The 19,633-nt window shown below is 35.4% G+C and overlaps 1 protein-coding gene across 4 annotated transcripts in view; it reads left to right on the top strand.

The window, feature by feature from the left end:
* Window positions 1–19,633, top strand: part of RYR2 (ryanodine receptor 2) — a 383,162-nt gene that overhangs the window by 185,207 nt on the left and 178,322 nt on the right. For all 4 annotated transcript variants that reach the window (XM_058834705.1, XM_058834704.1, XM_058834703.1 and 1 more), the window contains 7 exons: window positions 5,862–6,026; window positions 7,039–7,160; window positions 9,028–9,211; window positions 9,851–9,986; window positions 12,726–12,821; window positions 18,885–19,003; window positions 19,467–19,600. In XM_058834705.1, coding sequence (XP_058690688.1) covers window positions 5,862–6,026; window positions 7,039–7,160; window positions 9,028–9,211; window positions 9,851–9,986; window positions 12,726–12,821; window positions 18,885–19,003; window positions 19,467–19,600 — 956 coding nt within the window. The remainder of the gene's footprint in view (window positions 1–5,861; window positions 6,027–7,038; window positions 7,161–9,027; window positions 9,212–9,850; window positions 9,987–12,725; window positions 12,822–18,884; window positions 19,004–19,466; window positions 19,601–19,633) is intronic.

The following is a 19,633-nucleotide window of genomic DNA, read 5'->3' as shown; positions in this document are numbered from 1 at the left end:
CAAAAAAATTCCAAACTGCAGTATAACCAATAACTAGAAAGCTTCTTTTATCATACTTTCTTTATGTATTACTACTTGTCTCTCTATTTCTTTTTTTCCTTGTTAATTTGTTGTTTTTTTGTTGCTTCATTGGTTGGGTTGAGGGTTTTTTTGTATAGCTTTCTCACTTTTTGAGCAGTATACTCTTTTCTGATTTGTTTTTCTGATTAACATCTCTTCTGCTTCACTGGTTGTATCTGTTGTCTGACACAGGAAAAATTTATAATAATGTGAGTTTCTGAAATTACATCAGAAATTCAGGATTTCTTTCAGCAGATACTTTGCTGGTCTAATCTGAAGTTACCAGAGTTTGACTTTTCATTTTGACAGCTTCAATAAGCATTTTGAGTTTAAATCAGTACTTTTGTAGTGGGTAAACAGTTAAGAATAATACTGTGATAAATTCTTAAATGTATTTTATTTCTCATAGTATGAAGCATTTTGTCTGAAAATTTTCCAACAATAATTTTATTGTTGTAAAAAACTGTCTTCTAAGATACAAAGTAACAGTAAACAGAATTACTTATTAACTTCCCTGTACCATTTTATTTATATATATACATTAATTATTTGCCTGCTTGGGAAGATAAGAAAATATATCCAAAAGCAGGTATATAGACTTTATCACCTTGATAACAAAGACTGCAGTTCTGGGGATGGTTTTGAGAGACAATCTTTTTTGAAACCAATTAGAAAAGTCATAGAAATGCTTAAATATTTTAGGACAATGCAGTGCTAGACTTCAGTGCTTGAAAACTAGAAGGATAGACTAATTCACTCACTGATTTTCAAAATGGGCTGTCAGCAGGGATTGCTCCAAAAAGGATTGTGTGCTCGGCTGTTACATGCTTTATTTAGTGAAAAAAGTACTCAAAGGCAAGATTTTTTAGCAATAAGGAATGTCTCTTGTTGATATGGATAAGATGGTTTGTCTCTATTTTCTCTGTAGCATATGCACTTGTATTTTGGAGACTAGGTGATGTTGTATTTGAAGTTTCTTTTTTTATTCTTTTTTTCCAGCCTGAATTTGGAAGTCTTATTTGAAATTATTTTGAGGTTTTATATTTTGAAATGTCTTTGTTCTGCCATGCTCAAAATGAAAGGTTAACATTTGTTTTGTTTTTAGTGGCCAAACCTATCCTGTGCTGAGCAGAGACAAAAGGCTTTGAGGCAGGTAGAAACTTGTTATGGTAATCAATTCCTGAAGTATTGAGAGAATTTGAAGAGGGTTATATAAGCTAATGACATGACAAATATAATCTTCTGCTGTTTAAATATGGATTTTCTAAGAAATTGGCAGTGTGGAAGATCATATTTGATGTAAATGTTGTGGAAATCATCAACCATTTTAATGAAATACATACTTGGAGGGAATTGTAGAGATACCATAGGGGAGGAGGAGCATATGGTTTGATGAGGATGAATCAAGTCTGGGTGCAATTGTGTGTCATGTGCTCTAGGATGACCCTGCTTGAGCAAGGAACTTGGACCAGATGAACCCCTGTGGTACTTTCCAACCTGACCCATTCTGTGATTCAGTCTCCTCCTTTGGACTTACAGGAGTGTTGTGTTTCACTTTATTAGGATACTGGCATTAAAAAATTTGAGGTGCCTTCCCTCCCTGGGACAGAGTATTAAAGTAAAAATTTCAAATTGTAGGAGTTCTAGAAAGGCTTCTTTAGAGAAGGCATGCAGATTTAGGGTCTCTTTTCCTCTGAGTATGTTTGAACAAACCATCTAAACTTTCACTTATGCTGTTGCATGTACTCAGCACCCCAAAAATTTATTCATGTATAAGAGGGAGCCCCTAATCTTCTTTATTGAGTACAGAGCATTAATACCTGTGTATACCTTAATAATTCCAAGTATCTAGGTCTTTCTAATAGAAATTTTATCCCTTTTTTGCCACAGTTATAATTCTTCCTTGCAGTAGCTGGAAAGAAGTGGGAAGAATTGTGAAGCTCCCACTTGTTGCACAATATTGTTAGCATTAAATAGGCAAAAACAAACAAGGGAGAGGAAGGTGTTAAAGGATCAGTTCCTTCAAGCATGTGAGTGGATAATAACTTCAATTTCTATATGAAAAGAGGCTTTCATGTTTAATGAGATAGTGCTGAAAATGTATCCCCTACAAACCTGTAGATTCACATGCAAATATAAAAGCTTAACATTTGTTTTTTACACATTGTTATTTGCAAGGGCTCAACAACTTAAATATATTAGCTTTCCAGTACTTCATTTAAAAAATAGCACAGAAGAAAACTAGAAGTCAAAAGGGTTTTATTTTTTTGTTTGTTTGTTTTGAGTTTTTTTTGTGAAATCTTGAAACTGTCACAAAGTTTTGCCAAATAGTACTCAGAAGATTTGGGTTTTCTGAGGACCTAACAGTCACTTCATTTTTCTTTCTGGTAACAAGCCTTTTTTTCTCTGGTTATCATATATTACCTTAATAATTATCATTAAAGGCAAAGTATATTAACCTCTCAAGGACCTGAAATTTGGAAAATTATTTTTTTCTTTTTTTTCTCTCTAGTAGTTCTGCTTCATTCAGCACAGGATGTCCACAGATATCTACAATTTATTTCCCAAGCATACGGCTCTTTTAATAGGCTTGTGTTCGGAGAGATCACGTTTTGTGGATTTTTTTTTTTTCTCTTCCATTTACTCAATATTGATTCTTTTTGATAAAGAACATTGTTTCTATATCGCTATTCCACTGAAATAAGGTAATTTTACCAATTTAGAAATGTTGGTACATTCTGTACCAAGTCTGCTTTTCCTGCCCAGAGTCTTTTCCAGTGGACAGAAATACATCAATTTTAATAAAATTTTATGTCTTGTATTTTTACATCTTCAGCTTTTTCTTTATTCTTTTTTTCTTCTAAAATTTTACAGAAATTATATTAATGTGGCTTTAAAAACAGCCATAAATTAGCTTCATACAGTTGGTGAGGTCTTAAAATATCAGTTCTGAAAGTGCCACAGAGAGTGTGGGTTAGGTGAGATGACAAGAGGAAAAGTTGAAAGGACAAGCCTTAATCAAGGCACTCCATTTTGGAATGTATAAGGAGTTAAACAGAAACATTAGACTGAAATAATGGTTAAAGTGAGGTCTCACAGAATAATCTTTCAACATTAGAATGAAACCATTTTAAAAGATTTTGTTCATTTAGCCCACAACAAAAGTGGAAAGATTGGCTTGTGTTCTTGTGTGCATGGAATAAACACAGTTTATAGAGAACAGCCTTCTGGAGAAAATCTGGCCTATTGTTCAATAAACCTGTTCATTTCCAGTACATTCTTGTTTTGCATTACTGAGATGGTTTACAGACTGCTGCAAGCAAAACCCACTTGTTGCTCTGTGGTCCAGTGTAATAAATGAACATTTTTGATCCTTGTTCAGACAAGGTTGGTCATCTAAGAATGGGTCTAGATTGCAAATAAAACTGAAGGTTTTCTTTGTAAAAATGCTGTAGGAAGAATCAGCAGATGGCTCAGTAACGACAGGTTACATATGTGGTAGGAGTGTGGCTGGAAACTTGCACCATGTAATGTCTGTGCCAATGCACCATTATTAATTATTGACATGCTGATTTCTGATATTTTTCAGATCGTCATTTTCACTGATGAACTATTGCACTGTAGATAATGAGATAGATTCATTATATGTACTTTCTCAACTACCTGCTGTTTATTGATATGAACTGAGCACTCCGTTCAAATCTTCTCCTTTTTAAACAATTTGTGGTTCCTGTTAATTCCCACAAAAAGCTCAATGTCTTGAAACTCCCAAATGAATGGTGTAATGCCTGCTGCCCCTGCACCATTCTTCAGTTCTCTGTTTCTCTCCTACATTTGACACTGTAATAGCTTTCCTGGCTGTTACATTTATTTTACAGGACAGAGCTCATTTTAATGGGATTGATTTTAATCTGTGCTTTAAACATACATACAGTATGTTTATTGCACACTCTTAGTGTACTTATATCTGTGAGAACAGAGATCTTGTTTGACAAATTGTTGGCACTGCAATTTATATGCCAAGTACATTTAATTCTAATTGGGATGAACATTTTGGTATCAAACCACTTCATTTTCTGTTACAGCCAATACATTTTTAACAAAGAATGCAAAAAATACTCACCTTATTTACAGTGCTTTACGAGAAAATTTGTGAATTCTTCTATTCACATCTTAAGAAATTAATTGTGAGACCTGAAAAAAAGAAAATCTTAGAATGTAGAAGCACAGTATGTGTCCACAGTATCTTCTAGTTATAAAGAGAATTAAAAAAACTGGAGCTTGAAATCAGGATCTAATTTATTTTTCCTCGTATCTTCATTTGTTTGCCATGTCATAAGTAGCTTTTCAATTTTTAGGTGTTACTACATTTGGGTTATTTGTGCTAGCTTTTCAAAGAATTGAATACAACATTTAGAGAAATGATATCAACAAAATAATATGTTAATAAGGAAATAGAGGCACACAGTAACTCTAATTGGCATCAGATAATTAATAAATCAGTTATTACTATGTATCAATGGACAAGATTTTAATAATTTCAGCACGTAAGAAGTGCTCAAAATCATTAACTAGGTAGTGAAATTAACATCTGTATCCAGAAACAATCAGAAAACAAGCTGAATTCATGAATACAGTGTATCTGAAAATTGAATGTTAATGAAAGGAGTTAAAAGAATTTCACCTCCATTCTGCTGAATTTTTTTTTTCAATGCTTCAAAATGCATTCATGATTTTAGGCTGAAAATCTAGTTACAGGATATTTCCCTTTACTTAAAAATGCTTTAAAAGAAACCTTTACTAAGTTAAGAGATTGTTGTCTGTTCAAACCCCAGTCTTTCTCAACTTTTGCTGTTGAACTGTCTTCCCACATTGTAGGGGCACATGTGTATGAAGTAATCATTTTTCTAATCTTTCTTGATTGTAGACAGTTAGAACAAATAGTTGTTTTTGTCTCACTATTTGTAACATTACTCTGAGTAGCAGCAGGAAGATGCTTGTCATCTGCTGATCAGGAGAAGCCTGGAATGCTGAAGCTGTACTTGGTTAAGGCATTGGTCAGTTGAACCATATGTTTTTGGAGGGATTAAATGGATGATCTACCATGAAACAGGATGCATGAGCTGTCTGTCCACACAAGTCTGTTCAGAAGTAGCTTCTGCTTAGAAGAACTGGGTGTTGGGGAAATGCCTCAAATGCCTCAAATTAGAGTCACAAACTCTAGTACTGTTTGGGATACTACATTTCCTCTCCTGAAACAACTTCTGCCTCTGCAGGATGCCAGCTGGAATGATGTGCTGTCCTGCCATTAATAGCTGACAGGCCAATCATGCAGAAATGGTTTGCTTTTTTCAGGAAGTACTGAGCCCATTGCTGGGCGGTGACAGGTTAAAGGCCATCTCTCAGTGATTGTTGGATGGAACTCTTCCCAGCTGGATAAAAAACACAAATGCCTAAGAAAAATCTTGTGGCGGTTAATGCCTGGTTCAGCTAGGGGAGTTAATGTATCTGGGGTTGTTTGGTAAACTCTTTATGTTTCAATAATCACAGTTATGATCCTAGTTCTTTCCTATGCAGGTGACATGAATACACCCAGCTTTTCAAGTGCACCAGGTTGGGTTTTTGCGTGGATGGGATTTCTCTTTAACTAAAAGTTACACTTTCCCATTTTTTTAGTAATATTTTTAAAGAAAGACCTCAAATATTCTTTTAGGTCCTGTTCTGGACAATTTCCTAATATTTGTTTTTACAAATATTAACACATTGGTTATTGTTCGTGTATACATTTTTTTCTTTATCAGGAAAAGTTGGACATAGGTACAAGAAAAGAGGTGGATGGAATGGGAGCACCTGAAATAAAGTATGGGGATTCAATATGCTTTATACAACACGTAGATACAGGCTTATGGCTCACATACCAGTCTGCTGATGCAAAGTCTGTAAGGATGGGCTCTCTGCAGCGAAAGGTAAGACTGTAAATAGGAAAGCATTCCATTCACTCACAGTCTGGCAGGGTGGGTGAGGGCTGGGGGGTGGAAAGTGAAAGGGGCTATATGAACAGATATATTTTGAATTTCAAATATTTTAAGCATGCTTGCCAGATGAAAGAGTGGGTCTTTTGCGGTCAAATATTGAAAAGTTAAGTGGTGTACTGAATTCTCAAACTGAAAGCAAGAAAAAGTGCATGTGTTAGCCTGCAGACATTAAATCACAAACATTGATAAATCTGGATATATTTGATTTCAAGCTAAAATATTAGTAACAACTTACAGAATATGCTAAGATTCATTTCTCCAATGTAGTTTGGATGGAGGAGGCTTTTAGTTTAAAGTATTTTTTTTTCCACATTGTAAGTGTATTACCTTTTGGGCTAGAATGTTCAGATCTTGAGTCCTGAGAGATTTCTTTATTTATAGAATAATCACAGCCAAGCTGCATGCTAGCTCAGCATCATAAAGTGGGGAAAAGATTCTTTTGCAACTTAACACTGTAGTGTTTTCCATGACTGTTTTAGATACCAGAACTACACAGTTAGAGCAGAGGTTTAAAATATTTATGTAAATTGGATTGAATACCTTCAGAGCCATGAGAAGTAGATATGAAAAAATGTAAGTTACTGGAAATGACTCAAAGCATAGTCAGAAAAGGCCAGTAGCACACTTAGAAATGAGGACCAGTAATAAATAACAGGTTATGACCTTGTCTGCTTTAGGGATTTACTGCTGTATAAGGGAACTGTTTTTAATATTGATGAAAACAAGTAACAAATAAAAGCCCCTCATATTTTATTTAATTTTTATTTAAATAAAGTATGTTGTTTACAAACGGTGTGACTTTGAGCTTATTATGGCACTAAACCTACTGGCTGAGTACAGGTGTGTCCTTGGACATGGGAAACTAAACCATGGAATTATGAGTTTTCAGACTTCTCATTTAATGTCTCATTTTGCAGTGACTGCTTCTTGCTTTTATTTTCAGGCAATAATGCACCATGAAGGGCACATGGATGATGGTTTGACACTGTCCAGATCTCAGAATGAAGAATCCCGTACAGCACGTGTCATCCGTAGTACAGTCTTCCTTTTCAACAGGTTCATAAGGTGTGCTTTTTAAATGATCTTTTTATCACTTTATCATTCAGAAAAAAAATGCTTCTCAGACTGGGCTTGATGTTAATTCTTTGTGTTATCAGCAGATAAGAACCTTAGCAGATACTGGTCAATTTTTTTCTCTGTCTTCTAACATAAATTTATTTCTCAATCTTGATTTAAATACAGAAACATACTGAAAATGCAAACAAATCATGAAAGAGATTTTTCCTTGCTGAAATTTGCCATAAGTCATATGGTGCATAAATTAGCTTTTTCTTTTCTAAGTATGTTTTTTAAAGGTGATCTTCCTTGAAAAACCTGGAAGAGTGAGATAATTGTAGATCTGTAAAAATCACAAATATACTGAAGAAATCCATAGTATCAAGAACAAGTTTTCTTTGAAATTATATCTGCTTTCTAACCTCACATTACATTTTGCTTATGTGTTCCCTTTTAATGCTATTTGTTTCTTTAATGTTATGTTGTGTTTTATAGTAATTAGCCATTTTAAAATCCTGTCAGATGTATGCAATTTGCATTTTTCTCCTTATTCCTAAATAATGCTGGTAAGATGCTAATTCTCAAATGCTTGTGATTTTAGTAATTGATGAAAAGTCCTTACATCAGTTTAGCTTGCATTAGAAAAAGAATGATATGCAGTAAGGCTGTATGGAATGATAAGAGTTTCATAAGAACTCATTTGTTACAAGAAAAAAACAGTGTAGGAGATGCTGACCTGAAGCAACCATGTCCTAAATAAGGGCACAGACAAAGACACAAACACATCAATTTGTTTAAAAACATATAACAAGGTACTTAAAAAAAACCAGGACAAAATCACCCATCAGGAGAATTGTCTACAGTGTGACATTTGAAATACAAAAGAAATGTAAGCCCTAGGTCACTTGGTAAATAATACACCTTCACAGAAGCTTCTAAGAATGCCATAAAAGATAAAGACGGAGGCAATTTAATGATAAGGTTTCACAAATCAAGGTATTGCTAAATTATAGTGGAGATTTTTTGTGGCATGCACAGGGAGTCCAAGGCAGTGTTTAGCAGTTTAGTTTTGTCAGGATGTTACTTCAAAAAACAAAACAAAACAAAAAGCTGAATTGAAGAGGATGAAAATTATTCTTTTAACTGTATGCTCCAGTTCTTCCTCATGCAGTCAGTAGAAAAACTGTGCTTTGGGTAACGTGCTCACAATAAAATTGAGTTTTAAAGATAACTTTTGTAGCTATCCTTTTGAAACTTTGCATTACTTGCAAAGGGATTCAGCTGAGTAAGGGGCAGTTGCAACATGGATGAGAGCAGTCAGCCCTTTACTTCTGAGAGAGAATGTTCATAGATTTCAGCAAGACCAAGCTTGAATTTGGTTTCAGGGAAACAAAAGGGCTAATGAAGTGCTGAGACAGTGTGTAGAAGTTCTCTCCACACTGAAAAGGGCTTAAGAATAGGTTGGAGATATGTTTGAGAGCCTCCATGGACAATCTGGACCTTCCTCAGCACTTCAGGACTGGTCTCTTTAACTTGTGTCCATTCCAGTTTCATGATGCTTTGTACCAGTTTACAATAACTTCATCTTCTGCACTGCCTCTGAAACTGCTATATCCGTAGGTAGGATATTAAAATGTGTTTTTTGGATTTGAAAAAACTTAGCAAAAATAACATTTTTCATGTTTTCAGGTTTTGTTTGGGAAGGGAGGGTTAGGTTGTTAAATGGAGAATGGGCGGATATGAAGAATTTTTGATAAGCTGCTGTCAGAAAATGAGCTTTGACGCCCAAACAATTTTTCCTTTTAAATAAATAAAGAGTTTGAATGATAAAGGACATTCATTTTCAATTCTCAGAAGACTTTCCATCTTCTTGCAGGGGCCTTGATTCCCTCAGCAAGAAAGTGAAGTCTTCCACCATCGATTTGCCTATCGAGTCAGTCAGTCTGAGCCTTCAGGACTTGATTGGCTACTTTCACCCCCCTGATGAACATTTGGAGCATGAAAACAAACAAAACAGGCTCAGAGCTCTGAAGAATCGCCAGAACCTCTTCCAAGAAGAGGTACTTCTCTCAGTTTTACTCCTGATTTTCCACTACATTGTCTTCAAGTATTCTTTCACAGTGTCTGTACGGTTGATGTCTAATATGGATTATGCTTGTAGCGGGTTTTTTTAATCTTATAAGAGCCAAAACATTTGCTTCATTTGTAATCTCTCTAGATCTTCTGTTTTTCCTGCATATTTGAAGAAATACATTTATAACCTTACTTATTTTTCCTTTTATAATAAAATTAGATGACCTTGTGCCTTGAACTATACCCATTATTTTCTGCTTACATGTGAATTTACTAACCATTCTTTATGCATTTTGTTTAATATTATATGTTATTTCTCCAGTACTAATAGTTGCCTGTATTTTGTCAGATGCCCAAATGTCCTCCAGAATAAAATCTTGCCTAAAATTATGTTATTAATACTGTATATTTTTGTTTTAATTTGACCATCTTAAATGTCAGATGTTTACTACCTCCATCAAGGAAAATTTTCTATTGGGAATACTTGTTGACTTCATGCATATATTCTTCTCCTTGGCATATCCTGTCCTTCATGTTTTGTTTTCTTAGATTTCTGAAAATATTTCTTGTTTGCATCTAAAAATATTGTTTTTTTCCTCTGATGATATGAGCTTTTTTATTTTTAGGGTATGATCAACCTTGTTCTTGAATGTATTGATCGCTTGAATGTATACAGCAGTGCAGCTCACTTTGCAGATGTAGCTGGGAAGGAAGCTGGAGAAGCATGGAAATCTATTCTGAATTCTTTGTATGAATTGCTAGGTAAGGCATATTATGGAATTCTTGGATAATTTTTGCTCAAAATAGTAAAGAATAAAAAAGTACATATCTGTTGTAGTACAGAAGAAGTTCCACTGTGTAGAAGCTTAGAATAATTTAATAAATTTAATAAATCAAGCAAGATTTTTGCATTTGAAGCTTTTTGATGTATTAATAATCAATTAAAGAAGTTATATCAGGAATTATAAACATTTAAATGTAACCAGACTAGGTCCAAAGAGTAAAGGTGTCCATGAAATCAAATGACGACCTTTTTGGGTATAGATGGTAGATGATGGAGTATAAAATTCTGTGGTGCTGTGGTTCGTAGATGTAGGGTAGAGTTGAATTTTTTTTGTTACAATTGAGTTTATCTCTTGTTGCATTAAGCACAGTGCAGACTGGAGGAAGTAATGGCTTGATTTCCAATTGGCAAAGCTAGAAAATTAATTCTGAAGAGTCTGCTTGTTTTGTACAAAGTATTGCTTCCATAGACTTGCAGTGGTGAGAGCAGCACGCAAGCTTTTGTTCACTTCCCAGTCTGTGCCCCGCCTGCCCTCTGATGTTACTTCTCTAACTGCATTATCTTCTGGCAGCTAATGCTTAGGAAGCCTGGCTTTGATGTGGCTATGATAAATTTGTACATTGCTCTGTTCTGAATAATGCTGGATCTGTACAGTAATTACATGGATGACAAATGGATATTGCTTGCTCAGTCTTGCTTCAGCAAAACAGTACTTAGTTTTTTTGAGTCTGCACATAAATAAAAGTAAACTGTGATGTCAGAATTAATGTCTTTTGTCATGCCATTGACATTGTGTTGTATTTCACTGTGATGAGAATGAAGGCATTTATAGATGCTGAGGCTGGATACTACCACATATAAAAATCATATAATCTTAGAATGCTTTGGGTTATAAGAGACCATTAAAGATTATCTAGTCCAGCCACCCTGATTGCAAAAAGATACTTCCTTATATTCAGTCTAAGTCTACTGTCTTTCAGTCTGAAATAATTGACATATATCTGCTAAACATTTCTCCATTACAAATACATACCTTTATTGTGAGCTTGTACTATACCCTTTTGCATTACAGAAGAATGTGTAGGAGTATATGCAGTGATGTGATGTTAATGACTAACTGACCACATCATGGTTTTTATTTCTTTAAAACTGAATGCTGGTCTTGTTCAGAGTAGTAGACAATAACAAAAGCAACTGTAAGATGCTATTTTTTGTTTTCAGTTTTAAGAGTCAAAGTGCCTCATTTAATGCACAGCTTTAACCAATGAATATTAACCTTTCAGAAACTTGTGCTGAGCAGCATTTATGAAACCATCTGTGTCTCATTACTGTTAATGAAGTTAAATTTAGTGATGTGTTAAGCACTGAACTGTTACTGCTTTCATTTTATGTTCCTACCTGAAGCACAGTGAGATTGTGTGGCTTGCCTACAACCAATAAAAAGGTCACTGTCAGAAACAGGTGTTCCTTGCTTCTAGTCTGTATGTTTTAACAAGATGATCCCCCTCTTATGATACCCAAGTATTTTTAAATAATTGTGGTCACAATTAATCAAAGGTGTAAGACTTCAGGGTACATATTTTTTTTCTATTACATAATACAGCAAGAAAAAGGGTTTTGTTTTGCTATGAGGGTTTGATTTTCCTCATCAGAAAACTGATGAGGAAACTGCCAGTTTACAGAACTGTCAATGCTCCAATATTGTTCTTCCTCTTTACAGACAGTTTCATGTCCTAGTTATGTTCTAAGTCTCTAAGTTTAACCTTTATAAATAAAGCATAAAAATATAGTTGCAGTATAATACAGTGAGTTTGTGCAACAACAAAACAGATTTTTAAGAGGCCATTGCCTCTTAGCAGGACCAACAGTCTCTGCTGGTGGAAATAATTCCAGTTTTAAATTGTTTGTTGGCAGCACTGGGAAACAATCTTATGAAAGCCAGTTCGTGCTGTTCCACACACCAAACAGAAATCTTTGTGCCTCAGTCCTCTCTTGGTGTAGAGCAGATGCTTCTCTGAGAGCTCATGTGTGTGTTCACATACCTGCAGATGCACGTAATCCAGGACAGGGCAAGCTTGTGGGTGCCTGCAGTGTTCAGGGAGATATCAGTTCAGTACCCACCAAGTCAGCGCATGATTCAGTCTACTTCAATCCTCAGCTTAAAGCGTGAGGGTGAAACAGAGTCAAAGCAGTTAATTCCTCCCTACAACCTTGTCAAAATTACAGCAAACAGTTCTCAGACACCCATCTTGTTTTACTTCCTATTACTTCCTATTACTCTTGAACAGATCTATTGTAACAATACAAAATAATTTGCATTCATCACCTATGTTGTTGGCTTCAAACTCTGCTTTTGCAATGTTTTCTGTCAATACAAGAATACTGTTTTCCAGCAACTTGTTTCTATAGCAGCAGCTGACTTCTGTGGTGTAAGTACAGGCTTTTTCCTGTAGAGCATTGTGTAGGGATTACTGAGATGATTGTAGAGCCAAAATAATTCAAATTCCCTAAAGGTCAATTTGATACCAAAGGTATTTATTATGCTGAATTCTAACTATCACTTATATTATTTAAATTTAAATCTAGAACATCAATAATTAAAGGTTAAGACTCATCTATTTCACTGAATCCTTTCTGACAAGACAGGAATTATTTAAATTTAAATGCACTTGTAACTGTGATTTAATTTCTCTTGCTTGCTCTCTTTTTCCCAATAGCTGCTCTGATTCGAGGAAATCGTAAAAACTGTGCTCAGTTTTCTGGATCTCTTGATTGGTTGATCAGCAGATTAGAAAGACTGGAAGCCTCTTCTGGTATGCTCTTTTGCATTTCAACTTCTTTATTCGACCAGTTCTAAATTCTTTAAAGTTGGTGATACACTTGTTCAGCCTAATTATAATGGAGCTCTTATTATGAGAGAGTAAATTATGTTAATAAAGTGAGATTTATATTTGTGACATTTTTTTACATACTGGTTTCAGTTGTACTACTTTAAGTTCTGGCAGTCTTGCCTTTTTCTTTACCAGTTGGACGTAGTGTTACCTTTTAATTCAGACAAACAATGCATCTGATAAAATAGGTGTTCAACAGTGTAAGTTGTATTAAGTTGTTTTCTGATTCTAGTATCTTCCCTTTTCTTTGTAAGTCTGCATGCTTTTCAGGATTTGCAATAAACTAAATATAACAAAAGTCATATGGGATATAATTTATTCTGCCTAACAGTGTTTACCTATGTAAAATATATACATTTCCTTTTGAATCACCTCTTTTGTTCCTGAGGTGTAAATTTATATCTAAAGTTAACAAGAAACATTTTCAGTAGCAGTTGATACTGTTTTGCTTTAAATATAGTACTTTTTTTACAATTTTTTTGGAAGATGGCCTCTTGAGAGCCTTTCAAGACTGCTTTTTTTGTAATGCTACAGTAAGTTCAAAGGGCAGGATGATTTATAGTCAAGCCAATGGGAAATATAGTTACAATAACAGTGTAATACCTCTCCAGTTACATATTTGTAACTTATTCCCATCATCTTCTTGGTTTAGTTTCATATGTTATTCCATTAACTGGAAAGAACAGGAAAGATTGATTAGAGAGTTTTCCTCAGGAACTGAAATTGAATTCTCCATATGATTCTTTCCATTCCTCAATCATATATCTCCCACAGATTCATTGTGTGCTCAGGAGTCTTGGATGTATAAAGGCCAGGAAGGATGTATGTCCCCCCATTGCAAAAGTTCTTCGTTTTATATTAGACTGGTAAACATTTGGGAAAAAAAAAAAAGTCACAGGCATAGCACAGCCTTTTACAGTGGCATTAATAAATGAGAAATAACCTGATATTGCTGATTATTCCATGTAGTTCCAGGAATTGTCTCAGTGCAGGACACCATTTGGCATATATCAATAAATTTCCTACCTTGGTTGTATTCAATGGATCAGCAGCAGCTGTGAGAACAGATGTGTCCTGTAGTAAATGAGGTGTTTGTGTTCCACTCAGCTTTGTCATTAAACATTCATGGGCATTTTGTTTATTTCCCATAAATCTGTTCCTGAGATGAACTGACAGACAACATGGGAAAATATTGTCAAATGTCAGTGGCAGGAGTGTTCTTCTCAGAGCTGAGGGTAAACTGGCACGGCATTCACTGGCTGATTGACAAGATCTGTGGTGGTTGGCAGCATTGTAAAGAGCAGTTACACACTGATGCTTCTCCTCTTGCAGCTTTTCCCTTTGTCAACTCTTGGGGCAAGCAGAGAGTTCAAAAGTCAGTTATTCTTGGGGCTGAGACTGGTATAGAGACTTCGAAGCATTTTCTCACCTGAGCCCCTCCAGACAGCAATGTTTTATGGAAGTACTTTTGTTTTGTGTTTTAGTTGCGGATCTATGGCCTTAGGGCAGGAGACCTGTTTTACTGCAGGGTTACTTCCTACTCCTGGCATGCGCCTGATCTGTTTCAGGCTGGTATGTTTATGCTCTGAATGCTTGAGCAGATCAAGAGATGAGGCAACAGGAACATAGGAATCTTTGCCTGTATCAGTACTTCATTTCTCAGCTGGTGACTCAGATAGCTGCTTACAGCATGGGTTCTAGTTAGAGGTTTGCAGATCATCCTGTCATTGCAGCTGGCACACTTGGGTTGGTGATCCTAACTAAACTGATGTCATAACTGAAGGTAATTTGTGTTGGTTTACATTATTATTTGGGGAACCTCCTCTGTTGATGCTGTGATCTCCTTCCTCTGTTGAGCATTTGAGTAACTGAATTTAAACTGAAAGAAGCATTTGAAAAATGTCAAAATCATAAGTGAAATTATTTTTCCACTATGCTCCACCTTAGGTATGACAGCATTAATTTAAGGAGAATGATCTCACAATTATACATTTGATGGGATTTGATTACAACCTGCTTATTTTCAATGTATATCACAGGATCTTAATGGTAAAACTGTTTCCTAAAAGAAGTAATTTTACCTCTGAAACTCTCAGGGTATGGGCTTTTAGAAATAATGCAAAACTTTTCTCTTAACTTTTGGAGGTTCAAGATGAAATTTCTTATGACATCTCTAAAAATGCTGTGTTACATGGTTTCTGTTATCTACATATGTATCTTTAAAATTTAATCTCAAACCAGTTAGATTTGAAAATTAAAAACATAGTTGTTTATGATAGTATAGTGAGGTATGAGATGCATTCTGTAAACTGCAGAGTGTTCTGACACTAGTTGCTCTGGGTAGTGAACCTCCTGGCATGCTGCAAGAACTCTGAATGTAATAATATTTGCAATACTCATTCGTTCTGAGTTTTTTGCTAGGAACTAGGCCACTTGTACTCCATCCCCATGTGTATTGGTAACATATCTTCCACGTTGCCTCCAAAACTGATTTTATAATAAGGACTTTTTCTGGTTTTGAGAGAGTCAGTTATAAAAGATGCTAATTTGGCTGTGCTTTAGTTATCTTGAGAGGCACAGTAGGTTTAGCTTTTAGTATGTAAATGTAATTTTGTGATTTTATGTGGGATGCTTGCTTGCCAGATTTTAAGCTTTATTTGGCTTGATGGGCTGAGGATAGTCACTGTTTCAATTTATAGTGGTAGATCTTCAATAGGGAGAAATATTGGCTTATTAAACCTTTATACTAAGAATACTTGGATACATATATTCACATAAAAGATTTTTTTTTTTCTAAGGTAGTGTTTATGAGGAAAAAACACGTTCTGTCAATCACGCCAACATTAAGTTCACCTTCAATGTTAAAGTTGCCAGTTACATCTCCTGCATGTGTTTTCTTGAATGTATTGCAATAAAGATTTGATGCTACCATTATCTATAAAATTTCTGTTTTCACTTTTTTTTCCTTGTCCTAGAACTAAAAGTGTTATGAAAACAGAACAAGGAATTAAATGCATAAACAGCAACTGTGAATTGATTGTACAAATTAGAAACTGATTCATTTCCCAAGCTTCACTGAAGCAAAAGAAGGAAAATTATCTGTCCAAGTAGAAATATGTCCGACCGCAGACCATTTTAGAAGTGAGATATCACAGAGCTGCCATGCAAATGCTTCAGCTGTCTCTTCACTCCATAAATTAAGACTAGATTAGTCTTTCACTCTGAAATATATTCCAGATGGGATTAACTACCCCTACTATAATTTTAAAGGCATTAAAAAATAGGTAAAAAACCAGAATACAGCAAGTTAGTAATTTAGTGTTGAGGAATACATTCAGTGCAGTTTGCAGCCTGCAGTTGAGCTGCTGGTTGAGCTCTGGGTGAGATGAGGAGCCTTGAACTGCTAAGCTTTAGCAAAGCAAAGGTCCCAGGAACCTTTGACCCAGGCAGGTGACACTCAGAGACATGGGAGGAGTCAAAGACTTCCAGATTTCCTCAGGCTTAGACAGTAAGGATATAAAAGCCCAGGTGCCCACAGACTCACAGACTGTTCTGAGTTGAAAGGTGCCTAAAAGGATCACTGAGTCCAACTCTTAAATAAATGGTCTGTATAGAGATTGAACCCACAGACCTGGTGTTACTAGCACCATGCTCTGAGCAGCTGAATTGAGGATCTGTGCTTAGTAGGACCCAACTTGAGTTGTTATTTTGTTAGTCATGCACCGCAATGAAATTATTTTAAGCATTGGGATGTCTGAGACTCTGCTATGAGAAACTTAGGGTTGAGCTGGCAAGGAAACCTGTTCTGACTGGGCAAGTGTGGGGTGTGTAACTCTAAAGGGGCCATGGTCTGAGCTCAGACAGTGCAAGAGTGACGGCCTAGTTCCTAGCAGGAAACCCAGAGCAAATGAGTATTGCAAATATTACTGCATTCAGAGTTCTTGCTGCATGTCAGGAGGTTCACTACCCAGAGCAACTAGTGTTGGAACAGAGTGGCTCCTGAATGGTTGAACAGGGAAGTTTCTTTAACACAAATATCCTCCAAGTAAAGGTTTTTGGAACCACCAAGTTATACCAGATTTTGAGGATTTTTTTTTAAGTGAATGCATTTTATTCTTGTATTCCACAGTATGGCATTAGAGGAGTCAACACATTGTTCTGAAAATAAATGCTTTCTTTCATCTGTTAGTCATTAAGAAAATTTTCACTCTCCTTACCATGAACTCTGCATATCATACTGTTTAATTGTATTAGATTCAACAAGTCTAGTTGTCTTTAATGCACACAATCTAAAAGTAATCAGTCTGAACAGACGCAGTTCACTCATATGCGATATTTTTCTAAAACACAGGGAACAAAACATATTTGGTAATCAGCATTAAGATGCTATAGGAATTCAAGAAGGTGCTGAGGAAGCAGGATCTAATTGATAATACGCATTTATTATTGAATCTTCACTCTTCAAAATATTTTTAAATATGAAGACAACAAAATGAACCCTGTACTATTTTAAGACAAGAGGTTATGACTCTACCGATAGAAAATTCCAAGGATATGGTTACCACATTTATTTGTTGTCATTTAATACTGGATTACTATTTATATTGATAAAGTGTGTTTCAGTGCTACAATGAGAGGTGGCAAATGTCAGTTACCATGTTTTGAATGTAATGAATTTTGGGCATTCTCAGATCACTGAGACACACAGAATTGTCGATCTTGTTCTACATTACCCCTCTAGATTAAGGAACCTTTTATAACACTGCTTTAACCTCCCTAGGTACTTATCCCATGATCAGTGGCCCTTGACCTTGTCTAGTTGGCAGGCTGGGTGGACTGCACTGCTATGTTGCTACAGAGCATCTGCTCTTTTAGCTGACTCTCCTGACTCTTAGGTTTCCATCCTTTTTAGCAATATTGTTACTGTCAGTATTCATAGAATTGTGGAATTGTGGAATAATGGAAGTGCACATCTATTGCAACACAGATCATACCACTGCCCAATTCAGGTTTAGTATGTTCTTTTATTTATAGGTAGGCTTCTTGAGCTTAAACTTTCAGGATATATACAATAACTTCGGGAGTTCACCTTGAGCTCATTATCTACCTGCATTTTCTGTTTACATAAGCATGATTTTGTCTACAAATATATTAAGCAACAAGTTTTATTTGAAACCGGTTTACTGGATGAGTCAAATTATCACTGTATCTGTTGTCTTCCACCTTTTCTACATTCCAGTCCTTGAGTAATCCCTACTCTTTATTAGTGATGACAGCTTGTGTCCCTCAGACCTCTGGAAAAAAACCATTAAATAGTATGGGGATAAATGGTGGTGGTGCTGTAGGTTATCTGTAGTGGCTGATGTTCTCTTCCTCACTAGGATCAAAGAAAGGCCAGAGTACTCTCACTGAGACAGAACCATCAGACAAAACCACTATTTTTCCCACATCAAGGGGAGTTTGTGGTGCTGCAATTTCCTTGAATGGAAAGGGCATGGCAAAGAGCAGAAGACTCATGCTATGGATTTTGCTTTACAAGGATTAAGCTGAGTGTTTGGAGACGTGGCTTGAATAAAGGGCTAAACACAGAATGATGAGAGCTGTACATTGCTAATAGGAATTTAATATCTCCAGATTTAAGGCTGCTTCTTAGCTTTCCTTCAGCCCCTTTGATTTTTTGTATTGAGACCACAACTGTAGCAACTGATAATGATGAACTACATGTACAATATTTCTCTTTCCCAAAGTGGGTGTTGATTTGGTGCAGTACACATGGGAGATTGTTTTATTTCCCCATTGCAGAGAAACACTTCAAGGCTAATGATGCTTCATGGTAATGACTGCTGCTTTATTTGGTTTGTTTGTCATACACAATGATTTTTGAAACTATTTCATGTTCATGAGCAACAGATTAGGAACTATTATGTGTATGTATTATGACTTTATATGCACTTCAATGAGGTAATTCTTTCTTTTCCCCCCCAGGAATTCTAGAGGTTTTACATTGTGTGTTAGTAGAAAGCCCAGAAGCACTAAACATTATTAAGGAAGGACATATTAAATCAATCATCTGTCTTTTGGACAAGCATGGAAGAAACCATAAGGTAGGTAAAGACTAAACAAGTATATTTAGATGAACAAAGCAAGCTCATTCTTCCGTGTGGAAGTTAATTTCAAATACTTTAATACTATTTCAACGAGGAATAAACTATTTATGTAATTATATTTATTTATTTGTTTGCTTATTTATTATTTATTTAATGCTGTTTTAATGAGGAATAAACTTATCCTAAAATGTAGATGAGCAGTTGGAAGAAGCAAAGAGAAATAAGAGAAACACCTTCTTTTTGTCAAAGACATTGATACATAACAATTTGTGAGGGAAGTGGGAAGAATGTTTTAATGTTAGGAGAATTTCAGAATTGTTCTAAAATAAAACCACTGTTTTGGATGAATTACATACCATTACATGTCTTCCAGTAACAAGGTATAGAGCATTACATTGCCTGAAGTAATTACCCATTATAATGAAAAAGTATTTAAGATTAAAATAATTTTTTTTTCCAGGTTTTGGATGTTTTGTGTTCTCTCTGTGTTTGTCATGGAGTGGCTGTGCGGTCCAATCAACATCTAATTTGTGATAATCTTCTGCCAGGAAGAGATCTGCTCTTACAGACACGCCTTGTCAACCATGTGAGCAGGTACAAAGAAAAAAATCTCATATCTATGAACAA

This window comes from Poecile atricapillus, chromosome 3 (genome assembly GCF_030490865.1).
Source record: "Poecile atricapillus isolate bPoeAtr1 chromosome 3, bPoeAtr1.hap1, whole genome shotgun sequence".
NCBI classification, from domain to species: Eukaryota; Metazoa; Chordata; class Aves; order Passeriformes; family Paridae; genus Poecile; species Poecile atricapillus.
This window is presented reverse-complemented; position numbering and strand designations above follow the sequence as displayed.